General features: G+C 34.2%; 2 protein-coding genes across 3 annotated transcripts; both read left to right on the top strand.

Annotated features, from left to right (window-relative positions):
- The first annotated feature begins 12,402 nt into the window (after positions 1–12,402).
- csul (protein arginine N-methyltransferase 5) lies at positions 12,403–16,874 on the top strand. The gene is made up of 12 exons (XM_014354595.3): positions 12,403–12,551; positions 12,887–13,031; positions 13,099–13,217; positions 13,286–13,509; positions 13,650–13,856; positions 13,933–14,142; positions 14,227–14,438; positions 14,512–14,634; positions 14,707–14,882; positions 14,983–15,186; positions 15,326–15,507; positions 16,195–16,874. Exons 2-12 carry the CDS (start codon positions 12,940–12,942, stop codon positions 16,345–16,347), a joined length of 1,902 nt encoding a protein of 633 aa, XP_014210081.2. The 5' UTR covers positions 12,403–12,551; positions 12,887–12,939; the 3' UTR covers positions 16,348–16,874.
- Positions 16,875–18,891: 2,017 nt separating this feature from the next.
- On the top strand, positions 18,892–26,083 carry ppl (glycine cleavage system H protein, mitochondrial). Of its 2 annotated transcripts, none has more exons than XM_014354601.2 (3): positions 18,892–19,417; positions 22,935–23,078; positions 25,358–26,083. In XM_014354601.2, the coding sequence occupies exons 1-3, from the start codon at positions 19,264–19,266 to the stop codon at positions 25,585–25,587; spliced, it is 528 nt and encodes a 175-aa protein (XP_014210087.1). In that variant the 5' UTR covers positions 18,892–19,263; the 3' UTR covers positions 25,588–26,083. The 2 variants fall into 2 exon arrangements, with proteins under 2 accessions (XP_014210087.1, XP_023248208.1); XM_023392440.2 differs by having other exon boundaries at positions 18,892–19,414.
- The last annotated feature ends 749 nt before the right edge of the window (positions 26,084–26,832 follow it).

The raw sequence follows: 26,832 nt of genomic DNA on the forward strand, positions 1-26,832 counted from the left end.
AGTGTTGGGGAAGGTTGCGCTTTCCTGGTATTCCTCCAGAAACGTTGACGTTCCGAACGCCTGTTTTTCTGTGGCGCCCGGTTATCTTGGCGATCTGGGATAAAAACCGATTTATTTCGCTTTCCCGAAAAAGAAGAGTGTCATCGGTAGTTAGGATTCTCAGCTGCACGACCTATAATTTTGTTCTTGGTGTACTGGGTACGACTGTGGTAATCGACAACCTGATGGGGCATCTTATAACCACTCTTCACTATCTTTCATTGCAGGTGGCTTCAACTTTGCCTCTTTTTGAACAAAGTTCAGTGATTCTTTGATATCTTTGGAAGAGCTGTACAGAGTGAGATCATCAGCAAATTTGAAAATTTTTATGTTGTCTGAAAGAAGAGCGTCCAATTAAGATGTTTACAAGGCGTACAAAATTGGACTCATAGTTAATCCCAGAGGTAGACCTTTATTAGTTGTTAGAATTTGACATTTTTCAGAGTCAATAGATATGAGTTGTCTTTCATATTAGATTTTTGACAAATAAAAAAAATTTATTTGGTAAATTTTCAATCAACTAAGTCTTTCAGTAGGATATCAGGGATCACACTATCAAATGCTCCCCTAATATCGAGAAATAAAGCAGTAAGGTATCTATTCTTATAGAAATTCTTTCGAATTTCAGTAGTTAAGAGAGGGATAGAGGCTATCTGTACAAGATTTCCCTTTACGGAAACCATACTGTGATGAAGGAAGGATATCATTTGATTCCAGCCGCCAAACAAATCTGTTACTTATCATTTTTTCAAAAGTCTTCAGGAGGCATGAAGCCATAGATATCGGCTTAACTTTGGAGCCATTACCTTTGAGTATAAACATTACTAAGTACGTTTATCACTCAGGAGGGAATAAGCCTTGGTTGTATAAATCATTATAAAGGTCTAATAGAACTCGTTTGAAAAATTCAGGTAGGGTCTGTATAATTTTGTACGAGATCTTATCGTATGCTGGAGCTGAGTTCGTTTTCATGACATTACAAGCAACTTCAAATTCCTTATAGGAGAATAATATATTTAGTATGTGACATTTATCCACTTGGGTCGATGCTAAATTTTCAAAATCGAATGGGGGATTAGTAAGTATCTTACTCTTAGTCAATTTTACAAGTGCTTGTTCTATTGCATCTAAAGTTTTTATATTCCCTAAGTGAGAAGTTGATCGGTTAAGACCATATTTAAAAGCTTTGACTTTCTTCCACACATCTGACATATTAGCATTTGGACCAAGAGATTCGCAATAAGCCTTGAATGAGTCCCTTTTGGCCTTTTGGAGTGTGTACCTTGTTTCAGCTAAAGTTTTTTTGAAACTTATGAAAGATTTTAAATCATATCTATGGGTGATATATTTTGAGGCTGCCTTTCTGATTCTAACCGCTTTCTCACAATCCTCATTCCACCAAATACAATTTTATTTTTTGGAATTCCTCTTTTTTTTGCATTTGTTCTGAGTAGTGACAGTTGTGTTGTTGTTGTCAAGAAGAATAGAATCTATTATGGTTCAAACAAGTATTCATTCAATCAATTGTATTTTTTTTTAATATTAATTTCTTAGACTAGCGTTTCATCACAGCTGGTTGAACAATTGTCAGTTGCGCGAGTCGTGCTACAATGACAAAAGTCATTGGGAGCATATTTTTCCTGGGACTGTCCAGGAATACGTAGCGAAAGAGCGCCCTGTATATATCCAGGGGCTTCCGCAGACGGTGGTTCTGAAGCGCTCGTCGATTTTATTAGCTCGTGTTTCTTTCCATTTTTAGTTGCTATGGTTACACCTTGTTTTTTCAACGGCAAGCTTGTTTAACCGATCAGATGCTGTAAAAACCGCGAACGTAACAGTAAGCTTTGCAAGCTCTCTTGTTTAAGAAACCGATTTATTATTCATCAGCTTGTATTTCCTCAAATAAATAATAACAAAAATTAAATCTTCTTGTTGTCAATTACTGGTGTAAAAACAGGTTCTTTGTAGTTGTAATTAAGAGAACTCAAAACTGAATCATTCAAGAAATTTAAAAAGATTTTTTATCTTTCAAGAACATGAGTATCTATTAGTATAATTAGAAGTGAATAACTGTTTGTTAGAATCTAGTTTTAAGTTAAATTTTTTCCAATCTATTTTGTTTAAGTTTTATCCATAATATAGTTTGGGCATGTACTCAAGATCACAATTCACAGTTATTTTTATGGAAAAATGGTCACTCCCCCATAAGTCATCAAGGACTGTCCATCTAGAGCTTAGCGCCAGGTTAGGAGAAATTAGAGTTAAGTCTATGGCTGAAAATTTGTATTCATTTTGACTGATTATGCAATGAATTAGGGAGCCATCATTAAGCAAAAATCAGATTTCAAGATCTAAGTTGTCAGCAATTATCCCTACCATTAATACAGGATTTCTCACTACCCCATAAGCTGTGGTGGGCGTTGAAAGTCCCGCAAAATCAAATAAGAGTTATACTGCTGAACCGTATTACCAAGAATATGCCAGTCTTGTAAAGTGAAGTTATTATTGATAATTCTGTCGTTATTTTGACTATCTTTTTGAAGTTATACTTCTATAGGCGCGTTATGCGCGAGGGTAAATCAACGATTTCAGATTTTGACCTTGAGAAAAAGTGTGACGGAAGTGGATTTTGCTTGATTGTCCCCTCCCCCGTGAAGTACTTCCAGTTTTCTCTACACCACAAAACGCCACATCACATCACCACACCACACATTGAATGAATATAAAAAAAAACAGTTTCCGAAGAGATTTGAACCCCGGAACTTCTGCATACTAGTTGAGGCCCTTACCCACTCTGCTTCAAACAAGGCCAATCTGTAATATTCGATTGCTGCATGTTATGGTGCAGTTTGTAACTTTTTTTTATGTAAATTCTTATTCAATGTGTATTATTTCATTTGGTTTACTTATTAATTATGTTAATAAACAATTTTTAAATAAATTATTTAATTTAATTAATAAAATTCAGAATAATTTTGTTTTCAATGTTTTTGGAAACTTGAAAATTAGTATACTTTAGCAGAGCCCCGTTCCAATGTATTAATAAATATTTATCCCTATATATAAATATAACTAAATAATTGCTTACACAATTTTTCACATTTTTTCAAATTTTCAAAAATTAAAAAAAAAATTTTTTTGTACTGTACAAATACGATAACTAATTTTTATTGTGTTTTATTCTTTTACAATTTTTTCATTCGTGATTTAAGTTACTTTTTTACTTAAGGACGTTCTTCACATGGTGAGTGGGGGAAAAGTTCAGAGAAGTGATAGGAACGCTAATGTGTGTAGCAAATATTATTAAACATGATTTTTTTATAAGTTTACATGTTAAACATCAATTTTTTCAAATGTAACATATATAAAACAATGGTACAGTCAAAATCTGTACTACATGATGGTTTTTTAATTACATTCTGGGTATTCAATATGGACTAACAATAAGTGTGGGATAATATGTGATAGATGTTAGCGTGATGTTACAGATCTTATCAGCGTAGGCAGTAGGAAGTTGTTCTAAAATCACTGAAAGATTCGATGAAAGCGCACAGTCTTGTACTGGCCAGTCTATAAATTATTTTTATTGTATTGTGCCGTAATATATTGTTTATAATGGTTAATTCATTAAATATTAATTAAAATTATATCCAATCAACGTAGGTATACTAATTCCCACGATAATTGCACCACCTTCGAACACAATATTGTTTTATACGAAGTAATTTTATACTAGAAATTATATTGTTTGCCATACAATTTTATAGAAGTATGATTTCATACTTAGGTACCCAAGCACCTACTGTCCACTGGTTTTGTGTGTCTTGTGTTTACATGGTGTCTTGTGTTTTTCAGAACCATGTCTTAAACTTTTCAGATTCGTGTCTTATATGTATAAGTTACATCGTCTTAAAACTGTCAGATATTCCGCGCGATTTAAAATTATGAACACATTACCGTGCAAAAGTGCAAATCAAGTAATACGTTCTTGTGAGGATAAACATTAATCATCTAATAAAACTATCCACATTCCACATATCAATCGTAATCTTGAATATTGAAAAATTTAAAGAATTCAATATTATTTTTTACAGATTTGTTTTCCAATGAACAAAATATTAGTGATTGTTTGGCAAAATATTATAAAAATAAATAAACTAAAAAAAAATCATTTTAGTTCTATTAAAAAGAAAAAAGCAAAGACTGAGTTGGCAAAAATCAAATACTTTTAACATTATAAAATTACTCGATATCTACAATGAAGTGTCTCAAGTAAAGCCAGAAAAAAAAGTGGGTGTCTAAAATATTCTCAGAAAATCAGAAAATTCTTCAAGGCGCCACAGACAACTTAATTAAGACTATGAGAATGTTCGATGAAAATGCTTTTTATAATTTTGTACGTTTCACACCCACAACGTTTGAAAAATTATTGAGTATGATTGGTCCTAAAATCATAAAATTATATGTAGTGCGAACGCCGATCAAAGCAGATACCAGATTACTGATCACTCTTAGATTTTTATCCACAGGATATAGCTTTCACTCACTAGTCACTAGCCTATTTATTTAGAGTTAGTCCCAGTGCCATTCACAAAATAATACATGAATCTTGTCAAAAGCTATATGGAACTGTTTAAAGTAGTATTTCCTGCTCTTACTGAAGAGAAATGGAAATAAATTTTAATATTAATAACACAAGTGCCTATCACCCAATGACCCGGGGTGCTAACTGGCCTCTCTATTAAATAATGAAATATTAATTATTAACACAAACGCCTATTACCTAGTGACCCAGGGCGCTTACTGGCCTCTCTATTAAATAATAAAGTATTAATTATTAACACAAACGCCTATCACCCGATGTACCGGGGCGCTTACTGGCTACTCTGTTAAATAATCAAATATTAATTATTAACGCAAGCACCTATCACCCGATGACCCGGTGTGCTAACTGGCCTCTCTATTAAATAACAAAATATTAATAATTAACACAAACGCCTATCACCTAGTGATCCGTAGGCACTTCCTGGCCTCTCTATTAAATATTAGAGTATTAATTATTAACAAAAACGCCTATCACCCGATGACCCGGGGTGCTTACTGGCCACTCTATTAAATAATAAAATATTAATTATTAACACAAACGCCTATCACCTAGTGATCCGTAGGCACTTCCTGGCCTCTCTATTAAATATTAGAGTATTAATTATTAACAAAAACGCCTATCACCCGATGACCCGGGGTGCTTACTGGCCACTCTATTAAATAATAAAATATTAATTATTAACACAAACGCCTATCACCTAGTGATCCGTAGGCACTTCCTGGCCTCTCTATTAAATATTAGAGTATTAATTATTAACACAAACGCCTATCACCTAGTGACCCGGGGCGCTTACTGGCCTCTCTATTAAATAATAAAGTATTAATTAATAACACAAGTGCCTATCACCCGATGACCCGAGGTGTTAACTAGCCTCTCTATTAAATAACAAAATATTAATAATTAACACAAACGCCCATCACCTAGTGATCCGTAGGCACTTCCTAGCCTCTCTATTAAATATTAGAGTATTAATTATCAACACAAACGCCTATCACCCGATGACCCGGGGTGCTTACTGGCTACTCTATTAAATAACAAAATATTAATAATTAACACAAACGCCTATCACCTAGTGATCCGTAGGCACTTCCTGGCCTCTCTATTAAATATTAGAGTATTAATTATTAACACAAACGCCTATCACTCGATGACCCGGGGTGCTTACTGGCCACTCTATTAAATAATAAAATATTAATTATTAACACAAACGCCTATCACCTAGTGACCCGGGGCGCTAACTGGCCTCTCTATCTTACTAATATATAAAGCAGAAGCGCTAAAACCGTTGTAATCGCTGACCGCGAAAACTACTGAACCGATTTCGTTGAAATTTTGCACACTGATTCATGATACTTCCTAGATGGTTTTAGCATAGTTTTTATCTTAAAAAATTTAATAACAATAGCAATAAATGAGCTCAAAGTTTTGCAAAAATATGCCAGCTTTTCTCTTTAGTTCAGTAAAATCCGCTAGGTGGCGTCGACATAAAATCGAAGCTACCTGCAACATAATTAAATAAGTGTGGTTATAATAGGCTGGAGCGTCTCCATAGTGTTGTAGTCGAGTTTCGGCAACTAAACGAGCTGCATAGAGAATGCTTATGATAGTCTTGCAGCTGGGTATCCCGGTTACGGACGACACTCTTCTCTGATGGGGAAGGGACCTAGATGTCCATGTACCCTGAAACTCGATGAGTACGATAAAAAAAAAAAACTAATTCCAACCGATGCCATCTCTGCCACAATTCCAGGTGACATATTTATGTAGCCAGAGCACAATCTGGTTCAACTCATCAGAGTTGTGAGGGAGTCTCACCATCCCGGGAACCTGGTGCAGTTAGAGAATTTGTGGCTACAAATGTAAGCAAGGGAAAACAGCTCTGAGCCCTGAGGGGCATGGGCAGCTACAACGGCTACCATCTTGGTCGTCGCGTTCCCAATGCGCTTACCCACATGTTCCCGTCTAACGATGAGCGGTTGGTTATCCGGGGAACGACCCGAGACGAGATATTCTTTGGTCAGCAGCGTACCTTCCTCCATCACAGTCTCCGTACATCGAGACTCCCACGGTAAGAATCAAGCAACCGTAGCCAGCTCTTCATCATCAGGAATGATAATAAAGAATAGCCTGGAAGTCTCACCACTAGCGCTTTTTAGGGCCATTATAAGTATTTACGTTTCCTACTTAACCATCAATTTCATCGGTTCTTTTTAAGATCCACCTAAGTGTAAACTACCTTGCCAACAAATACATTTTTATTACCATTTCTGGAAGCAATTTGTTGACTAAAAGACTATATTAACTAAAGACGGACACTATTAAACCAAGTCAGCCATTCACTAGCAGACGTCACCTGCGGAGTTGTTCTTCGCAAGGCTGGAAAACCCGGTTACCAACGACCCTATACTACCCTCTCGACTCTAAGCATTTAACCAGGAATCACTGATCCTCTCCAATGTCTGCGTTGGGCAAACCTATAACATTTATGTAGGAAAAAAAACTTGAGCCAACGGGACAGCCTCCACTGGACAAGTATCACTAACCAATCTCCCCATCTAAGATCACCAAAACAACTGAATCTGCAACTAAAAAAGGTGCTTTAGACACCAACGTCTTCGACGTTATACCGGGAGACGTTGGGAAAGAGCACTACAACTAGCCCCAAAGCTTCGGACTTCGTAATTTTTCTCCCAATCAGTCTGGGTCTTCAACAGCAAGCCAGAGAAGATCACCCTGAGGTATCCAAGCAGTCACAATTGCTGTTAACTGCAGACAAGAAAGAGTTAACTTAAAAAGCTCACCGGTCTTTTTTAGGGCCATCGGACGTCGAACTACCTTGCCAACAAATATATTAGAACTTAACAAAGTTTACAGAAAACACACTTTAGGGGTCACAAAAATTTTAAGCATGCCAAAAGTCGCAAGAAGGTGAGTCGGAAGAAAAACTTCAAGTGTATCTAATAAATAAAATTTTACTTAGGCGTCAAGAAACTGACGCAGAAAATTTATTGAGATTAAAACAGCAGCGTCAAAATCGACAACTGAAGAGTCCATTACGTGAGAGATCAGCTTTTCATTGTACCCTTACAGCAATCTCTGAAATCTTAAAAGATCCTACTTCAGATTTTGTAATGAGTAGAAAATGTATTTGTGTTTTTGTGGCAATAAAAATGTAGGGTTTAAGGTCCAGGACTGTGTTGCTCTGGTAATAAAGTTGTGAGATATGAGAAAAAAAATTTTTTTTTAATATAAATTTTTTGGGGGTTTAAAATCTTAACAGCTTTAAAAACTAGCCCTTTTCGTGAATGACACGGAAAAAACTGTTAATCAACGGCTCCTTATGGCCACCGATTATTTTATGGCATAAAGAACGCACGGTACTTTTCAGCATAATAATTTTTTTGAATTTTTACACCTCATTATTTAACCAAATAAACTATATGGATTCCGAAAAAATATGTTTTTAATAAGAAGATTTTTGTTCTTAGATGTATCAGGAATATGTGTAAAATTTCTAACTGAAAATGTTTCACATGACATGTCAACACACTACGGTGTTTTATTTAGTAAGTCTCGGGCGAAGCCGAGACGGGGGGCTGCTAGTTAAATAATAAAGTATCAATTATTAACACAAGCGCCTATCACCCGATGACCCGGGTTGCTTACTGGCCACTCTATTAAATAATAAAATATTAATTATTAACACAAACGCCTATCACCTAGTGACCCGGGGTGCTTACTGGCCTCTCTATTAAATAATAAAGTATTAATTATTAACACAAGCGCCTATCACCCGATGACCCGGGTTGCTTACTGGCCACTCTATTAAATAATAAAATATTAATTATTAACACAAACGCCAACACCTAGTGACCAGGGGCGCATACTGGCCTCTCTATTAAATAATAAAGTATTAACTATTAACACAAGCGCCTATCACCCGATGACCCGGGGTGCTTTCTGGTCGCTTTATTAAACGATATGTATTATTAATTAATAGCACAACGGTCATCAGGTGATAGGTGCTTCTGCTGTTAATTAATATTTTATTATTTAATAGATTTACCCCATAATCGCTGAAAAGTACATGGTTATGGGATTTAAGCACTTCGGGTAAAGAATTAGGAGCTCAAGAGATTGGGAAAGGAAGATTATGCTAGTTAACAATTTTTATTTATAAGCTGAGTTATTTTAATTACTAATTATTTTTTTCACCTTTAAAAGTTATCTTCTTTTTATGTAATAAGTAGCGCTTTTATTGTTAATGAAAAAATTATTTAAAAATATGAAATTGTAAGACTTTATTAAAAATCTCATGAGATTAAAATTGAAGGCATATTAAATAATTACGATTAGATATTCAGTAGTCATTTTTTTAGTACGAATACAAAAAAAAATATGTTGGACTCAAAAGGATTTTTCAAGAGAAAACAAAATAATGAGCAAATATATGAAAGGCTGTTTAAACGAATTATAACTGAGAAAAATAATTTTATAATAAATGAACAGATTACAATATGTAAGTTAATTAATGTTGGAAAATTAGATTAAATTAAAGCAGCGGACGTATGTTTTTCTTGATATCTCAGAATTTTCACCCTTTATAAAAAGAAATGAAAAAAGAGAGGAATTTGGTTTAAAAAAACGCAAATAATAATATAATCCTCGAGGAGCATTGCGTAGTGAAAAAGCACATGTGAAAAATCACATAAGGTAGGTACTTGTCCGAAAAAGTCACACTGACCGGGAATCGAACCACGGTCTCCCGCGTGCCAATGCACGACCTAGCCGACTGAGCCACCGTGCGCTCCGTATATATATTTATATTATTTATACTACTTCACTATTTGTGTTGGCGAACACCATAATACATAGTTATACTGCTTGTGTTGGCGAGCACTCGTATAATACTAACGAAAGGAATAGGGTCGTTGGCTTAAAAAAAAAAAAATTATTTACATCAAATATTGAAATTCGTTGTCACGTGGGGAGACGGCTTATAACAAAATAATTTAAATTAAATACATGAATAGTAATGAACAAACTGAGTTTTTGATCATTTTGACCGTTACGCCGTTACGTTACATTTGATACGTTACGCTGTACGTAAGAACCAGCAGTCTATATTTCTTATTTCTTACAGACCAAGAGCTGAGACCCAAGGAAAGGGTGGTAAATCTAAACCAGCCGCAAGTGCCGCAACTTTTAGCTCTTCGTAGAAGCGAGGAACCTTATGATTCGTAGAGGTCGGGAATATTATTGTGATATTCCATTCTGGTAAACAGACTGAAGAATTATGTGGCAATTAAAACAGTGCCATGTAATTAGTTTTATAAACCAGCCGCAACTTTGTCCAAAGGATAGATTACCTAAAAATTTTCATTTTGTTTCTGCCAAGATTAAAATTCATCTTCTACCCGAAACTCAACCTCCAAAATTATAGATATTCTAATTTTATTTACAATCGTCGTATCTACAATGCCTTATATATTATCTTAGACGAGTATTATAGATGAGATCAGCTTTAGATGAGCGTTAGCTGAGCGGTGTATAAAGGTCATTTTCCCACCTTTATTGAATCCGAAAATTGCCAGAACTTTGAGCTTGCTTACAAATTATGGTAAAAAAAACCAACTGGCAAAGTTGTGACTTGGTTTTGCTTTTGTGTAGGGGATCCATTTTTTTGAAGGTCTATTTTCGGATAGAAGATAAATTCTAATCTTACCGCGGGGATTCTACGATTCCTGTGACGACAAAAAGTAAGTAAGTATGGTTTTCGATAAAGAACTTATCAAGGATTAAGGTAAAAATATTTTTTTTAATTCTATCTTGATGCGTTTTCGAGATGTCGAACTCGAAAGTACGAAAATTCGAGTTTTACATTTAAATGCAGAAAATATGATTTTAATTGTAAAAAATATCAAGATAAAAGATACTTGAAAATGATAATTTTTATGCAAGCTATCAGCATTGCCTAGGATTCACCGCAAAGAGGTTGCCTGCTGAGCATCCCATGCGTAATATACTTTTTTTTATCATTTCCACACATACTTATTATGTGGTTGGCTACTGTGGTTCGGTTCAGTTCGGTTCTCTTAACAAAATACACCTATTATATACAGAACTAGTTCTGTGTGGTTTCCTATATATTCGAAATGTTAAGCGACTAGTAGCGCCGCCCTGAGGGTTCGATTTGGAACTATATGTTTCCCCAAAGTATGCGTTCAAATCGTCGCGGTAGTACTGATGAGTTTCCAAACAAGTCAGTGGACTTCAAACACAAACATACTAATTTTTCTTCTTTGGACGATTGTGCCTCGATAGCACAGTATAAAATGTGGTTGGCGTCGGCTAAATTTTCACCTTTCACGTATTTGCGTGAACCTTCACCCACATAATCCATTAAATCGGTTAAGGAAATAAAAAAAACTCATTTTCAACGTCGTTGCTACCGCGACGATTTGAACGCACACTTTGGGGAAACATATAGTTCCAAATCGAACCCTCAGGGCAGCGCTACTAGTCGCTTAACACTTCGAATAGGATAGGTACTTTACTAAGAGAACCGGACTGAACCAAAAGGAGCTTGAACGAACCTATGAAGTTCTTCAATTCTGGTAAGTCTGGCTTAACTAACTGACCGTGCGTTCGCACATGTAAACAATAGTTAATCAGCTGATCACGTTTTGGCGCACTTTGAGCGCTTTCAAGTCCTCTTTTTAACCTTAAAAGCGCTTAAAGTGCGCCAAAACGTGATCAGCTGATTAACTATTGTTTACATGTGCGAACGCACGGTCAGTTAGTTAAGCCAGGGTGGGCGTATAGGTACCAACCAAAAACTTAACCAACGTATCATTTCCGAACAGAGCCAGAAAAATAGTTACATGGTACGGCCCCAGCTGCCACTCGCACCAGAATTGAGGAACCTTATGATTCGTCGAGATCCGAAATATTTCGGTCATATTTCATTCTGGTGAAGATTTATATGTGGTAATTATAGTAGTGCCATATGATCTTTTTTATTAACCAGCCACAACTTATACCAATGGTTAGGGAATAATAGGTGGTCATGTAATACTGCCATTTGCGGCAAGATTAGAATGCATCTTGTACTCGAAAATCGACCTCCAAAAACGTAGATATTGTATTCTTATCTACAAAGTTATCTACAATGCTTCATCTATTATCTTATATTGGTATTATAGATAAGATCGGGTGGGACTTGAAGAGTCAATTTTTTGAAGGTCAATTTTCGGGTACAAGATACATTCTATTCTTGCCGCAAATGGCACTCTTAGTGTCAACTTTTTATTTTCTATTTATTAGTGTAAGTTGCGGCTGGTTAATAAAAAAAAATCAAATGGCACTACTATAATTACCACATAACTCTTGACCAGAATGAAATCTTATGACCGAAATATTTCGGATCTTCACGAATCATAAGGTTCCTCAATTCTGGTGAAAGTGGCGACTAGTTAAAATTTTGACCACCCTTCGCCCTTCGGCCTCAGCTCTTGGTCTATTTAGATTTTTGACCTGCACCGGTGCACCCTCGAGCCTCAGGCCTCAGGTCTCAGCTCAGCCCTCGGCTTGTGTATAATTGATAAATCACATTCTTCCGCTAGCCAGGTCGGATTACTAGAACGGATGTACGTTATACATTTTATACATGTGCCTAAAATTTATGCAGATTATTGCAAACAGCAGAAAACAAAATTCTGGTTTAGTTGAAATTTTTATACACAAGTATACCTTATCTTGATTTCACATTTTTTAATTATTACCTGAATCATCAACTTTGCTCCAATTTACTTGAGTAAATAATAAATACTTTGGTGTGATTCTACATTTTTGTCACGTTACTTCATCCATCTACTTATGTATACAGTCTCTACTGTAATACAAAGTAATATACTTGAGTATTATATATTTCTCTCACTGTTTACGTAAATTTTCAATCAATCAAGCCTTTATTGTTAACCTTCGAGTTATGAAATATATTCACTCTCTCTAACCTTTCTTTTGATTTAAATATTCCACACGCCGGTTCGGCGGTTCCACAAACATTTATGTCTTGATGTACAAAATCAAATTCTATTTGTTGTATTGACTACTTTTTATTTTGTTATTTATTCTCTTGCCATACCTTCAAATATCTAATCTGAAATAAAATGATTTATAATAACTTAGATAAGCAGATTTATTGTAATCGGCCACAAATTTCAAAAATTTATGTTCCAGGAAATACTTGCCAAATAACAGGATTTTTATTTAAGACTTGCTAGTGCTGAATCATGACGACTACTCAAAAAAACGCATCATGTGGCTTAGACTTTTGTGCTCTTCCACATGTAAGAGATGGCTTATATGTTGCAAGCTCTGCTAAGTAAGTATTACCCTCTAAATCATTGTTGTATTAATAATAAAGTGGTAACCAGTTGACTCTATTTAAGGTATCAGTTCGTCACAGTACCTCTGGTTCATCCTAATTTTAAAAGAGAATTTATTGGTGGTGCTGCAAAAAATCGACCAGGGCCATGGACAAGATCGGATATGATACTTTGCAGTTCAGGTATGTAAAACAACTAATGTTTTTATTGTACGTTTTTTAGTACAAACTTTTATGAATTTTTTTTGTAGACTGGACAAGTCTAATAGTTGGCAAAATTTCACCTCACATACATGTTGATTCAAAAGTACCTGTGATCGCAAAAAATAGTGAAGAAGCTCTTTACCAAGAATTGGCATTGTCTGCTCATTTAGGGCTAGCTGCAATCACGTTAAAGTTGAATGGAAATTTAGAAAAAAATATGAATTTGGCTAGAATACTATTTAACAAGCTTTCTACGGCCTTGCACTGCCATGTAATTTTTTTCATCTTTCATCAAAACCATTCCATTTGATTTTTTCAAGGAATTAACAATGTTTTTCAACTAACACTTTACTTTCGGTATAACTGACGAATACAATGGTTATTTAAATGAGAATCTTTTGTTGTATTTAGGCGCAAGTGTGGGTCCAGGTTCCCATGGAAAATCCTCAAAAACAGGCATATTCTTATAGAAAAGATAAAAATGTTGAACTACTGATGGAAGCTAATAAGGTAGAAAATACTTGGCATTGGTGGAACCAGTTCAGGACAGTTTGTGATTATGATCGAAAACTTAATGTTGCCTTAATTGTTAGTCATGATCTTCCTGATCCACAAGAGGTTGTTATATTTTCCAGTACTCGATAACAATCTGAACTTTGTGAAATTCAATCATGATAAACTTTGATATTTATAGATCGACAGGTGGGTTGGTGAACCAGTTAAATGTTTGATTATACCTACTACAGTATTTATAAGTAATAAAAAAGGATTTCCAGTGTTGAGTAAAGCTCACCAAATGATGATCAAGAAGTTTTGTCCTCTAGATGTACAGTTTGTTATAAGTGGCGCTAATCGTCATCAAAATGTAGTTTACTACTACCATTACATGGATCATTTATGGAAGGTAAAAACAATATAAATGACTGATGCATCTATGAACTTGTACACAGTAGTATTATGTTCTGAAGTGTAATAAATAAAATTTTAGAATTGGCAACCCAATGGAGCTGTTGAGCGATTTGCTCGTGGTTTTGAGGATTATCTTCAGTGTCCTTTACAACCATTAATGGATAACTTGGAGTCTGGAACTTATGAGATTTTTGAAAAGGATCCTATTAAATATCAAGAATATCAAAATGCTATCGAAAAAGCATTAATTGACATGGCTTCAGAGAAAGGACATAGTAAAGAACAGCCAGTGTAAGTGTAAGGTATACATAAAAAATTGCACTACTAATAGATACCGATGTCTAAACGTGTGCACAAATTATAGGATCATCATGGTTGTCGGCGCTGGTCGCGGACCGTTAGTTCGAGCTTCATTAAATGCTGCCTCAAATGCTAAACAAGTAATTAAAGTGTATGCAGTCGAAAAGAATCCAAATGCTGTTTTAACGTAAATTTTACATTTGTTTATTTCAATGAAATATCAATTTAGTAAATTTAAAGCGCTTGACTATGTTTACAGGCTGCAAGCATTGCAACAAGAAATGTGGGGGGACACAGTAATCGTTATTTCTTCAGACATGAGAAAATGGAACGCACCTGAAAAGGCTGATATTCTTGTTTCAGAATTGTTAGGATCTTTTGGAGATAATGAGCTCTCTCCAGAGTGTTTGGATGGTGTTCAACAGTTTTTGAAAGGTATTTCAACCTAATGATTAATATTTTCAGATAAAAATAAACTTTTCACTACTATAAACTTTTTTTTATAAGAAAATTAAAAAAAACTTATATTCTGTAGATGATGGAATTAGTATACCAAGTTCGTATACCTCCTACCTTGCTCCAATTCAGTCACCGAAATTATATAATGAAGTAAAGTCATTTAAAGATAAGGATAAGCATCCATTGAGTCACTTTGAAACGCCTTATGTTGTTCACTTTCAAAACAAATACGATATAGACGTTCCTCAAGCACTTTTCACTTTCCATCATCCAAACAAAGGTGCTATGCTTTAAATGCTCTAATCGATGAACTACTTATTTTAAAATTAAAGTAATCATTTGATGTTCATATGATTACTTTAATCTTATTTTATAGTTAGTATTCATGACTAATTTTATTTACTCTATATATCTACTAGATGAAACAGTTGACAACAGAAGATATTGTAAAAATACTTTTAAAGCTGAACAAGACTGTGTACTTCATGGATTTTCTGGATATTTTGATGCCGTTTTATACAGAAATGTAAAAATTAGTATTGAACCAAGAACTCATAGTCCTCGAATGTTTAGCTGGTTTCCAATATTTTTTCCTATAAAGGTAAGAATTACAAACTTTTTTCGAATACTTGATAAAACTTATAAACACATTTCCTTTTTTTATCTATGGATCGCACAACTAATAATTTACTGTAAAGATTCTATAGATGCTTTTATTAACGCATTGCGTCCCTTGAGAAAAGTAAAGATCGCATAATTGAGTATTACAACACAGTCACACAAAATTAAAGTATAGTTCTTGACTATAGACTAGTCATTTTCTATGTATGAATCTGAATCAATCGTTAAAATTAAAATGTTAGCTTATATTTTTTCAGAAGATTTAAAGTCACTTTTCTAACTTTAGGCCTAAGACAATATTATATAGGTGGCCTTTCTGGCTCTAACGAAATATTAAAATCAATTGACTTAGAATACATTGGCAGTGACTACTTCTTAGTTTTAATTTTTTATTGTGTGGCTGTGTAATCGTATGATTTAAGGCTTCCTACATTTTCTACCCTACTGGGTATTCCGTTTTTTGTTTTGCCTGAGCAAAAAATAGTAATAGACGAACTTAGTTATAAACAACTTCTATATTCTATTTCGTAAAGTTACAAAAACCTCAATAATGTTTTTTATCAAAATGTGATTGAATTCTTGAAAACTCGAGCAACATATTTTCATATTTCAGTAATAAAACTTCATCAAAATTTTAAAATTTGTACAAGTAAAATTTTTTATGCAGGATCCAATGAATTTAAAAGCTGGTGATCAAATCGTTAGTCATTTTTGGCGCCGCTGCAATGACAAGAACGTGTGGTACGAGTGGGCCATCGAAAAGCCAGTTCCCATTCATGTTCATAATCCTAACGGCAGATCATCAACAATGGGACTGTAATGATCGCACAATGATTTCGTGTTCCGTATGACCAAAAAAAGGGATTCACTTTTAAAACCTTAATCAAATAATCAGTTTTCAAGTGTATAGATTTTCAGACAGAAAAAAAAAAAATCACTCATCAGCAGGTTTATAATGAACTTGAATGCAAACAATTACCAATTTATCAATAAAATCAACTATATTGTTTGCACCAAACAACGTTTGAAAATTTTTTATCATGGATCATATTGATTTAAAAACCTTTATTCGAAGGCTTGTATTTTTAAATATTTTTCCTACTTGTATTGCCATCGAGGTCACGAAAGTCGTAACATCTTTTGATAACATGATCGCGCGGGTTATCGTTTTACGCATACTTAAATATTTATTGTAACGTAATCGATGTGTTACATGACCTATTGGCCTCACGTGATCCAAGAAAATTAATATTTGTGCAGTTTCATACTCTAAAATTGCACTGTTCTTCAATACTACCATTAAACCTTATTAGTTAAAATCTTTTTTTTTATTTTTACATTTTTTCACAGTTGATAAAAATATACATATATATATATATATATATATATATATATAAACTTTTTCTTTCAAAAACAATTATTAGTTAAGTTTTAATAATTATTATTTTGGACGAATTTCATCTGAATTTAAAAATAAACGAATGATATGCAATGTAAAAAACTTCTAGAATAACTGACATTGTAAAAAAAAATAAAAAAATAAATTTTATTATTTTTTTACAAAAAACACGTTTTTATTGTAAATATCACCTATTTTAAAATTGCCACGTTTATTGTTGTTCCTAAAACCATCAATCGTTAAAATAATATCGGCTGCGTCTTGGACGATCTGAGACTTTCTTTACTATGATTTGCCTGTAAACTTAATTTAAATTTTTTTTTAATCGAAGTGCAAATTTTTAATAAATGTTTTAGTCAGCTAGTCAAATGATGCTCGAATTCAATAACCAAAAATCGGGGATAGTTTGGCGAAAAATAATTGTTCTCACCCCCATCCCCTTATTTAGTCCCGAAATTGCCGCCACTATAGTTTTAAGTACAAATAATCGCGTTTGGTGGTAAGTATTTTGTTTGTAAGGGGGGGTCCATTCACTTGATAGTCGATTTTATAGTAGTGGATAAGTTCCAATTAGTTTACTAATGTCACTTCTTTTAACAACTTTTTGTACTCTATTCATTGGGCCAGGCGACGGCAGGTGTAAATTTTGTGCATATAGCAATTTTTTTAAACCGATATAACTCTTCAAACTCTACACAGCGAAATCGAATCGTGAAAACACTTTGAATCACCACGAATCGTAAAGTTTCTCAACTTTTGTTAATTAAACGGCAAGTATTTTTTTGTCTCATATGTACCCTATAACTATTAGTTTAATGTATACGGGTAATTTTGCCGTAACATGGCTCAAAATAACTTCAAAAATGGTTTTTTTTCTAATTTACTTTAAAAAATTCATAGTTAAAAAAATAATTTAAAAATTAAAGATTACAGTGGTTGAAAGAAGAGCAATGAAACTTGCTAAAAATGAGATATTTTGTATATTTGCAGAAAATACGTTATTTCTCTTTAATTCATTTAGGCCAAGTTAGGGCCTCCTAAAATAATGTACCGCTTCGCTACTAACGTTCGAAGCAGTATTACCATTACCTACTAGATGGATCTCAAGAAAAAAAGCTTATTTGTACAAACTCCAAGACATTTGTCCGATATTTCCGCCCAACAGTAATGAAAAACAAGTTTAATGGCAACCCGTTACCCTAAATTGTGAAAAAGAGATACTTTTATTATCGAGGTGGACGGAAAAGACGTTTTAAGCTTTGAAAAGTTCGTATACCTCCTAGATAGAATGTGGATTTTTTTTCTGAATAAAATGATACCCTCAAAAATTATACGAGATGCGTGATGAAGGTAGACGGAAAAGACAGAAATTGTTACCCGCGTACGTTATAAAAAATTCGAACCCTCGAGGCGTTCAAGTTTCTAACACGGATTGATAACGGCGCTGTTGATTGTTTACTCGTATGCTACAGTTAAAAAATCCATTTTTATACAGAGGGATATTAGTAATACCTCTATGTTTTTATATCAGTGGCATCGAACTGCTGAACCTTTTTGTCAAGGCCTAAAGTACGATGCACTACTTTCACACCATATTTTAGAGCCAAAATGTATGTACACGTCTAGGATTATTAATGAAGGAATTCGGTGGCAATATTGATGACGATAGATCAACAATACCCCAAAGTTATTGACTTGTATCCGCAGCTGCGGTGTAGGTATGTTCGCACGGTGAGGGTCGAAAGGTCTTCCTTTTTGTGATTGGAAATGAAAGAGCGCAACTTTTGACATGCATGCATTTCACGCATTCGACGGAATCACTACTTATATACTCACTGTAGGATATATAACTTTTTAAGAGTTCTCTGGTTCTGTTCTGGTTCTCTCCGCGCATGGACCTAGCAGACGACACAAATTCATGTAGGAGAGAGGGAGAGTAGCAGACAGCAGAGCGAGATGATTACGTTATCATATTTTTAGAGTTGGAAAATATTGTTAGTATACCTATACACTTTTATACATGGGATAGTTTTGCTCGTTCAACCGCCAGCTCGGTTGCTGACATTCTTGCCTCCTTGGATTTTTTGGTTATTTTCTTGGGCTCTCGCGCTTTTTTACTTAGTACATATCAGTGATCGTGTTCGCTTTAGCTCCCACGTGTGCAGCGCTCTCAGCTCCCATCTCACGGTCTCTCACGCCAGTCACCACAGTTCGTTCAAAGTGGTAACATCAGAGCATTCGATTGTATAGTGGGCTCCGAACCATCACATCGAGTTGGTGCGTTAAGTTATTGTGCCTAGCTGCATCATCAACTGTTGTGTTTTTCCGAAGAGGACGATGTCACGACTAGCAGCCCAGATCGCGAAATGCGTCACGAGATCGGCAAAGCTACTTGGCCATCACGAAACTACCAGTTCCGTATCTACCCGAATAACGTCGAACTTTCTTGCGCGAAATTTCTTCAGCACCCACTGCTGCTTGCATGCCGGTGGTACGTACCGCACACATAACATATATACTTAAGCTGTGTTCGATTCAGCAGTTTGTATTCGTTGTGGGTTGCTTGGAGCTTTTATTATATAGGCTTTACGTGGTTGAAATTTTGTAACTTGGAGAACTTCTCTAAATCTAGTTCTACGTTGAATTTATTTACGTGTTATAGTAGGTTCGTTCAAGCCCCTTTTGGTTCGGTCCGGCTCTCTTAGCAAAGTATACCTACATTTATAGGAAACCAAACATAACTGGTTCTGTGTATATAAGTATATTTTGTTCAGAGAACCAAACCGAACCAAAAGTGGCTTGAACAAATCTTAATGTGACGTCAGTTTTTAAAACTAGAGACCTTATTTACGGTGTAACGCACACTACTACTAACGTACTCTAGCCGGCGGCTGCGTTCGCGAATAGAAATGAACCTACAGTCATCCATCTACAGTATACTGTAGCGTTGGATCCAGCATGGATCCTTTAAATGGATCAAGGCTGTATCAATGTGTCCATAATTTTGGATCAGTAATGGATCCTGAAAACTGTACTGACAGATAATTGATCAAAAATGGATGTAGTTGCTGTGAATTATTCAGCGTGAGATTTATGGTGGAAAGAAATATTGACATTTATATTGTAGAAGTTATGTAATAAGTTAAAAAATAGAATGGTGATGATTTGAAATCATACATAAAAACAGTAATTTATTGAACGAATTAATTTTAATAAATAAAGATTAAATTATTTTACTCTTAACATATTTAAAAGTAATCAGTACATCTGTAATATAACAAAACTAACTTTTATTTATCAACTCGTTCATTAGTGACCAAATGTGTTATCGATGATACTTAATAATATAATGTAATAAAGTAACATGAATAGTGTCAACTGTAGTCTGCTTACGGGCCGACATATTCAATAGTTATTTGTTACTTAATTCATAGCTTCATGTACAACCTATTAGATTTGTTCATTTATCCACCTTAGAGCGCACCGAGGTGCTCCGAGCAATCTATAAATGAACACGAGTTCTTTGGATCCGCAATCGCCGCTAGCAGTTACATATGGAAGACGTGAGGACGTGACAACGTTGCGTGGTTGGGGGCGCTACTGTCGATTTACTGGTGATGTGATCCGCAATCCCGCCAGCAGTAAAGCAGACAACGTCGGTCTACTTGCTCTTTTTCGTGACATCTTTGCTGTGATCCCGCGCAATCCCGCTAGCAGTAAAGCTGTTATTTCCATTTTTCTTTTTGGCACTTGAAACTATTTTTTTTGGTCTGCTTGTTTGTTTACGTCTAGCACAATATGCTTTGTTTACAATCAGAAAATGTCACGAAAAAGAGCAAGTAGTAATACAAAAGATAAGTAATAATACAAAAAAATGACTAAATATTAATTTATTAGAAACAAACGATGTCATTGAGTTACAAAAATTCAGTTAAAAAGACTGGTATACGTATTAGAATTTTTTAACATGAAATTTGACGTACGCTTCACTCTATATAATCAAGAATAGTTAAATTAGTTCTAACTATATATTCATAAGTTGTGTTTCTTTAATTTTTAGTCATTAAACTTTATATTTCTCGCTCTCAAGTTTAACTAGGTCAGCGCACAGGTTTGTATGAAAACTTCTTGCAGATTTTATGTATTGTACCTCCATACGTAAAATGTACGTCAATGTATCTGGTTTTATTCATTAATTTAAAAAAAAATTTTAAACTACAAAAAAAATAACATTATTTCAAAAATTTTTGAAAATATTTTTAAGTGATTCTTCCTCAAAAAATCTAAAAAACCATACCTCTAGTAATTTTAATTTTCAAACCATACAATTCAAAAAAATTGGGTCCAAGAAAAAATTTTAAACTTTTATTGGTTTTGACATGGTTCTGGAAATCTTAAAAAATTGAAGGAACAGTTTTTTCAGGAAGAACTGTCAATCGGCAGAGGTTTCCACAAAAAATTTTTTTAGTCGTCTGCCTTCACGAATATCCCATCAAAGTATGTATGTATATATATTGTAACTAACATATATATATATATACATAAACAGAAGTATTGATGTATCTAAGTGTCAAGGTAGTGTTCGATTATACAGCCTTATTGATAACTTATCTAAAACTAGCGGCCCCCCGTCTCGGCTTCGCCCGAGACTCACTAAATAGAATACCGTAGTGTGTTGACATGTAATGTGAAACGTTTTCAGATAAAAGTTTTACATCTATTTCTGACACTTCTCAGTACAAAAATCTTCTTATTAAAAACATATTTGTTCGGGATGCATACATTTTATTTGGTCAAATAAAAAGCTGTAAAGAGCGAGAAAAATATAATTATGCTGAAAAGTACCGTGCGTTTCAGGTCCTTATGCCATAAAATAATCGTTGGTCCTAAAGGGCCGTTGATACCCACATACCCAGCTGCATGACTCATAACTCTAATCTTGATGTACTGCCGGTGAACAAAGGGGGGCTTCGAAAAGATGCTTGGGTCTATTATAAGCACACTTATTTAATTATATTGCAGGTAGCTTCGATTTTATGTCTACGCCACCTAGCGGATTTTACTGAACTAACGTGAAAAGCTAGCGTATTTTTGCAAAACTGAGCTTATTTATATCTATTGCTATTAATTTTTTCAAGATAAAAACTATACTAAAACCATCTAGAAAGTGTCAATAATCAATGTGCATAATTTCAGCAAGATCGGTTGAGTAGTTTTCGCGGTTAGCGATTACAACGGTTTGAGTGACTTTCCTTTATATATTAGTAAGATAAGATGAAATTTGTACTGATAATAAGTAATTGAAAGTACGAAATGAAAAATAAGTTTAGCCTTGTCACTTCCGACCTGGTAAAGATTTTTACTTCTATTGATATATGGTTCTTATATGGTTTTTTAATAAAGTCATTAATGGTATTGAAAATCCATGTAAGTTCCATAAATGAGATCACATATGTATGACAACACTAAAGAAAAAATTAATTTAATGAAAATCAAAGTTTTTGTGTAAAATTTATGTTACATCATTTTACTGGGACAATATGTAAGACTTGTGTAAAATTAGTAATCTTAGAGTTTCTCAAGGTTAAATGCTAAATTAAGTACTTACTTATTATCATTTGATTGCACTAACTATAAAAGAAACATTACCAACACAGATGTACGAATCCGAACACTACGTGCATGACGCACTTCGAAGAATCTCAAAAATATCATCCATCGCCTTGGCTGATAAATAAAATTTTGCGTAATACTACTGAGATTAGTAATTTCAACATTTCAGAGCAGAAATCTTCAATAGTAGTTTAATAATCGCATGGATGACGTTGCCCGTTTAAATTTGTAAAAACAACAAGCTTTTATCTTATTAATATCAACCCTGACAATGTGACAATACTGTCAAAATAAAAAAAAATTGATTATCGTAACCACAAAGACAATTGAGTTAAATTTTTTATTTTTTTGCAACATCACTCATTACTAATAGGCTAAACTCATTGTATTTTCAGAGAGGAGGTACACCGATAAGCACGAGTGGGTGACGGTCAGCAGTAACATTGGTACGGTAGGAATTTCCGACTACGCCCAAGATGCGCTTGGTGACGTTGTTTATGCACAATTACCAGACGTGGGGACACTCATCAAAAAAGATGGTAGGTCAGATTTGCATAGTTTCAGCTATACCGATTAAATTTAACGTTTAAATAATTGATTAATTTTTATTTTGTACTTATCGTATTTTTTTACTACTTAATAACTTTTCCACACAACTTTCTAAAAACTTGAAAATTTTACATTTAATGTATGCAATTCAAATTTTGTTCCTTATTAAACTTATTTAGTTCAAATTTTTGACTCTCAAATTTCGTGGAAATTTCGGAATAACGTTCAGAATACCCGAATTCAGCAAAAGCTCTAACATGTTGTATATTTTTTGCTCCTTTTTTTTATTCATTTTTCACCTTATAAAAAAGAATCAAATTTTACTACTGCATCGAATAAACGTAGTCTTTTTTTTCAAACTTTGTTTTAACTCACTTTTTTATACATTATATACATCCCAATTACATGAATTTCTTATTGTACTTTTTTTTCTCTTCTGCGTGGTATAGTGGAAATACGATTTAATTAAGAATGAGCTGTACTCCTTAATTATTCCAAATTTTTTCTTCCTCCAAGAATTATTCATCTTCTTAAAAAAAATTATTACTTTCTCAATGAAAAGCCATGTTAATGTACCCCATGTGATGGCGAGTGCCTCTAGTGGCAGAATAGCCCTCATGTTAAGAAAATTTCTAGTAGGACGTAGAAAAATTAAAAGGATAGTTTTCCAAAGTCGGTATTTTCGTCCTTAACATACACCTTACAGTTCGGCATGGTAGGGTGTAAACATTTCAAAAATCACTGAGAAAATCAAAAAAGATCCTCTAGAAAACTTTGTAACCAACATAAGGCCATTTTTCAAACGCGATTCACTTTATCATTCGTTATGAGAGGCAACTACTAGCGCCAAAGAATCCTTACAAAAGTAAATGAAGTGGCTAAGGTTGAAACTAAAACCTCTACCATTTTACGAGTTCAAAAGAAAACCGCGAAAATTTAGCGCCATTCTACAATGTAAAAAAGCATCATGCGCCAATAACTGGAACTGAAACCTCTCCCTCGCGTCTCATGACGATTCCTAGCCGGTGATATTCGAGGGGTCGTGGGTTTAAACCCCGTCGAAAATTATCGAGATTTTTTTTCTCGGTCTTTTTCGATGGGATGAGTACCCAGGATGCCGAAACACCACTTATCCGATTTTTAAAAACTAATAGTCGATTTTTCTGGTTTTACTTTTATTGCTGATTCACGATTCCTTCGTCCCACAGTTTTCCCGCCTGTAACAATTGCCCCAACTGATTATTTCAATCTTATATGTATGGTGAATATAGTAACTTCTATCGCTTTTCTATTTTAAGCTCAACTTGCTCCTACCTTATCACTTTCTTCTTGGGATTTTTTGTTTTTACTCTCTCCTGTCTTCTCGTTTATTTTTCTGGCAACTTTTTATTTTTTTACAGTTTTGAGTCAAGTTTTGGACTTTCTATGGCTCTCTTTACTCCTTACTCCACCTTCCTAATGACGTTTTTGACCTCACATTTTTTTAAACCAGTACGTCCCATTTATTTGATTTCTTGCAACGGCAACACCAAAGCTGGGGGGGAGGTGGTACCAGCTCACATATTTATAGATTCGCATAATTTTTTTCAAGTATTTATAATTTTTCAAAAACTATTCTTGTATTAAAAATTTTCCTTTATTGTACGTACGTAAGCCTATTGTTAATATATTGTTTTTTTTCCTTCATATTGCCCCCCCCCCTTCCCCGGGTTATTGACTGGTGATGCTTTTAATTTCTTGTGTCCTTTTTTGTGCATAGCCCATCATTCTTTGTTTTTAACATTTTTTTTCTTGATACCTATACGTTAGCTTTTGTACAATCATACTTTGGTATATTTCGCGTTTGGACGATTATTATATTCTAAGATTTTTTTTTGAAAAAAAAAAAAAAAAAAAAAACAATTGGTTTAGTCGATAAGTAAGTACAGTTAAACAAGAAATATGAATGGATTTTATGTCTCCAAGAATGAAAAGAAACAAAATAAGTGGAAATTCATACGATTACAAGATATGTGTTGAGATTTTTTCATCCCAATTGAAATAAAGGATGAAAACTGTATTAAAATAGCGGAAAATAATAGTAATTTGAAAAAGCTTGTGCCAAATAACATATGTGATACCCTTCGTGTCTAGTGGAGTAAAATTTTTCAAATGATCAAAAGCTTGGGGCATACAAAAATATGAAAAAATAAAAGAACAGTATATAAACATTTTTGGAAGCCATCCCGGCCCAAACGAATGAAATAAAAATTGTTTGAATGGTTTGCAGAGGAGTGCGGCGCCCTGGAGTCGGTGAAAGCAGCCTCGGAAGTCATGAGCCCGTGCAGCGGCAAGGTGGTGGAGAAAAACAAGGCCGCGGAGGACAAGCCAGGCCTCATAAACTCGTCCTGCTACGACGAGGGCTGGCTCTTCAAGGTCGAGCTCAGCGAGCCCAAGGAGGTCGAGAGCCTCATGGACGAGGACGCGTACAACGAGTTCCTCAAGACCGATCCGCACTAACTGCCAGGGATGCGTTGCTGCTAGTTAATATTATACATATAAATACTTGTAGTCCAACATCCGGGGAATCGTATACGTATATACTTACTCAGCTGTGTGGTAGAGAAAAACCACATTGCACACAGCCAAACATATTTGAAGCGTACGGATAATATTGCATGGGATGTGCCTAATCGTGCCATCACGAGTCCAAAGCAATACTCACGTAGGGTGAATATAAATAAACAAAAAATAAAGTTCTGAAGATCGTTTGAGCGCATGCAAAATGTTTCAGTTGTGTAACTGATAATGTAAAAGCTATATATTATTTGTCTCGTCTCGTGTATCGATTATATACATACATCTTGATGTAAAAAAAAAAGATATACTTTGTAAGTTTTGAGATACGGAAAAAAGTAAAATATATGTATATATACTTAGTTGCGTTTCCAATCGTGTGTGTACAATATGCGCATGCGTTTGTTTATATTAAAACATTGTTGTATTTTTCGAAAAACGGTCTTTTTATTCTCATATCATCGCCTACTTTTTCTCGTGTATTTGCTGGACGTCTTCGGAGCTCGTGTTTAAAAAAACTGTACAAAATTCTTGTATTATTTTTCTCTGGGTTCCTCGTGGGTGTCCAGCGTGCTCCATCAACAGCGACATGAATATTTTTCCACACACGTTTCGTGCTACATCTTTGCAAACGTAAAATAGTTTATGAATATATATATATATATATATACGTATATATATACATATATAATTTTTTTTCGGATACATCAAAATAAATTAATATTGTTATTTTGATACTTCTTGTTAGCAAGGCAATTCTATAATTTTATAATACTAAAATAACTTATAAGGATTTTAACATAATTGGTGTATTTTAAAACTCTTAAGAAATTATGAACATCCTTTTCACGACAAAAAAAGCCGCCCGTCTACTGTTATTTACTTAATGTTGAAATTTTAATCAGTAAATAAATTTGATAAACACAATAAAAAATAGTTTTGTAAATATTTTAAAATTGTTTGAAAATCTTTAACAAGGTGTGCTACTTTTATTTATTTTTAGACGGCCAGAAGTCAATAATAAATGAAACAGTTCGATGAATAAGTAATAAAATTTATTCGGCAAGATTCTGAGACAAAACATTTGTAATACCGCAGTAGATTGTTAAAAAAAAAAATAAAAAAAAATGAATTACCTTTAAGGGTGATGATTGTAATAAACATATTTTTAGGCTGTAGATTATTAAG

Source organism: Copidosoma floridanum, unplaced genomic scaffold (assembly GCF_036245765.1).
Source record: "Copidosoma floridanum isolate Cflo_tuat_1 unplaced genomic scaffold, Cflo_Japanese_pri ptg000006l, whole genome shotgun sequence".
Lineage (NCBI taxonomy): Eukaryota > Metazoa > Arthropoda > Insecta > Hymenoptera > Encyrtidae > Copidosoma > Copidosoma floridanum.

Excerpts from the sequence above, each read along its gene's own strand:
- csul (XM_014354595.3), top strand. The coding sequence starts at position 12,940 with ATGACGACTACTCAAAAAAACGCATCATGTGGCTTAGACTTTTGTGCT. Across the intron at positions 14,143-14,226 it reads ACATGGATCATTTATGGAAG|AATTGGCAACCCAATGGAGC; the intron begins GTAAAAACAATA and ends ATAAAATTTTAG. Across the intron at positions 14,883-14,982 it reads TGTTCAACAGTTTTTGAAAG|ATGATGGAATTAGTATACCA; the intron begins GTATTTCAACCT and ends TATATTCTGTAG.
- ppl (XM_014354601.2), top strand. The coding sequence starts at position 19,264 with ATGTCACGACTAGCAGCCCAGATCGCGAAATGCGTCACGAGATCGGCA. Across the intron at positions 19,418-22,934 it reads CTGCTGCTTGCATGCCGGTG|AGAGGAGGTACACCGATAAG; the intron begins GTACGTACCGCA and ends TTGTATTTTCAG. Across the intron at positions 23,079-25,357 it reads GACACTCATCAAAAAAGATG|AGGAGTGCGGCGCCCTGGAG; the intron begins GTAGGTCAGATT and ends AATGGTTTGCAG.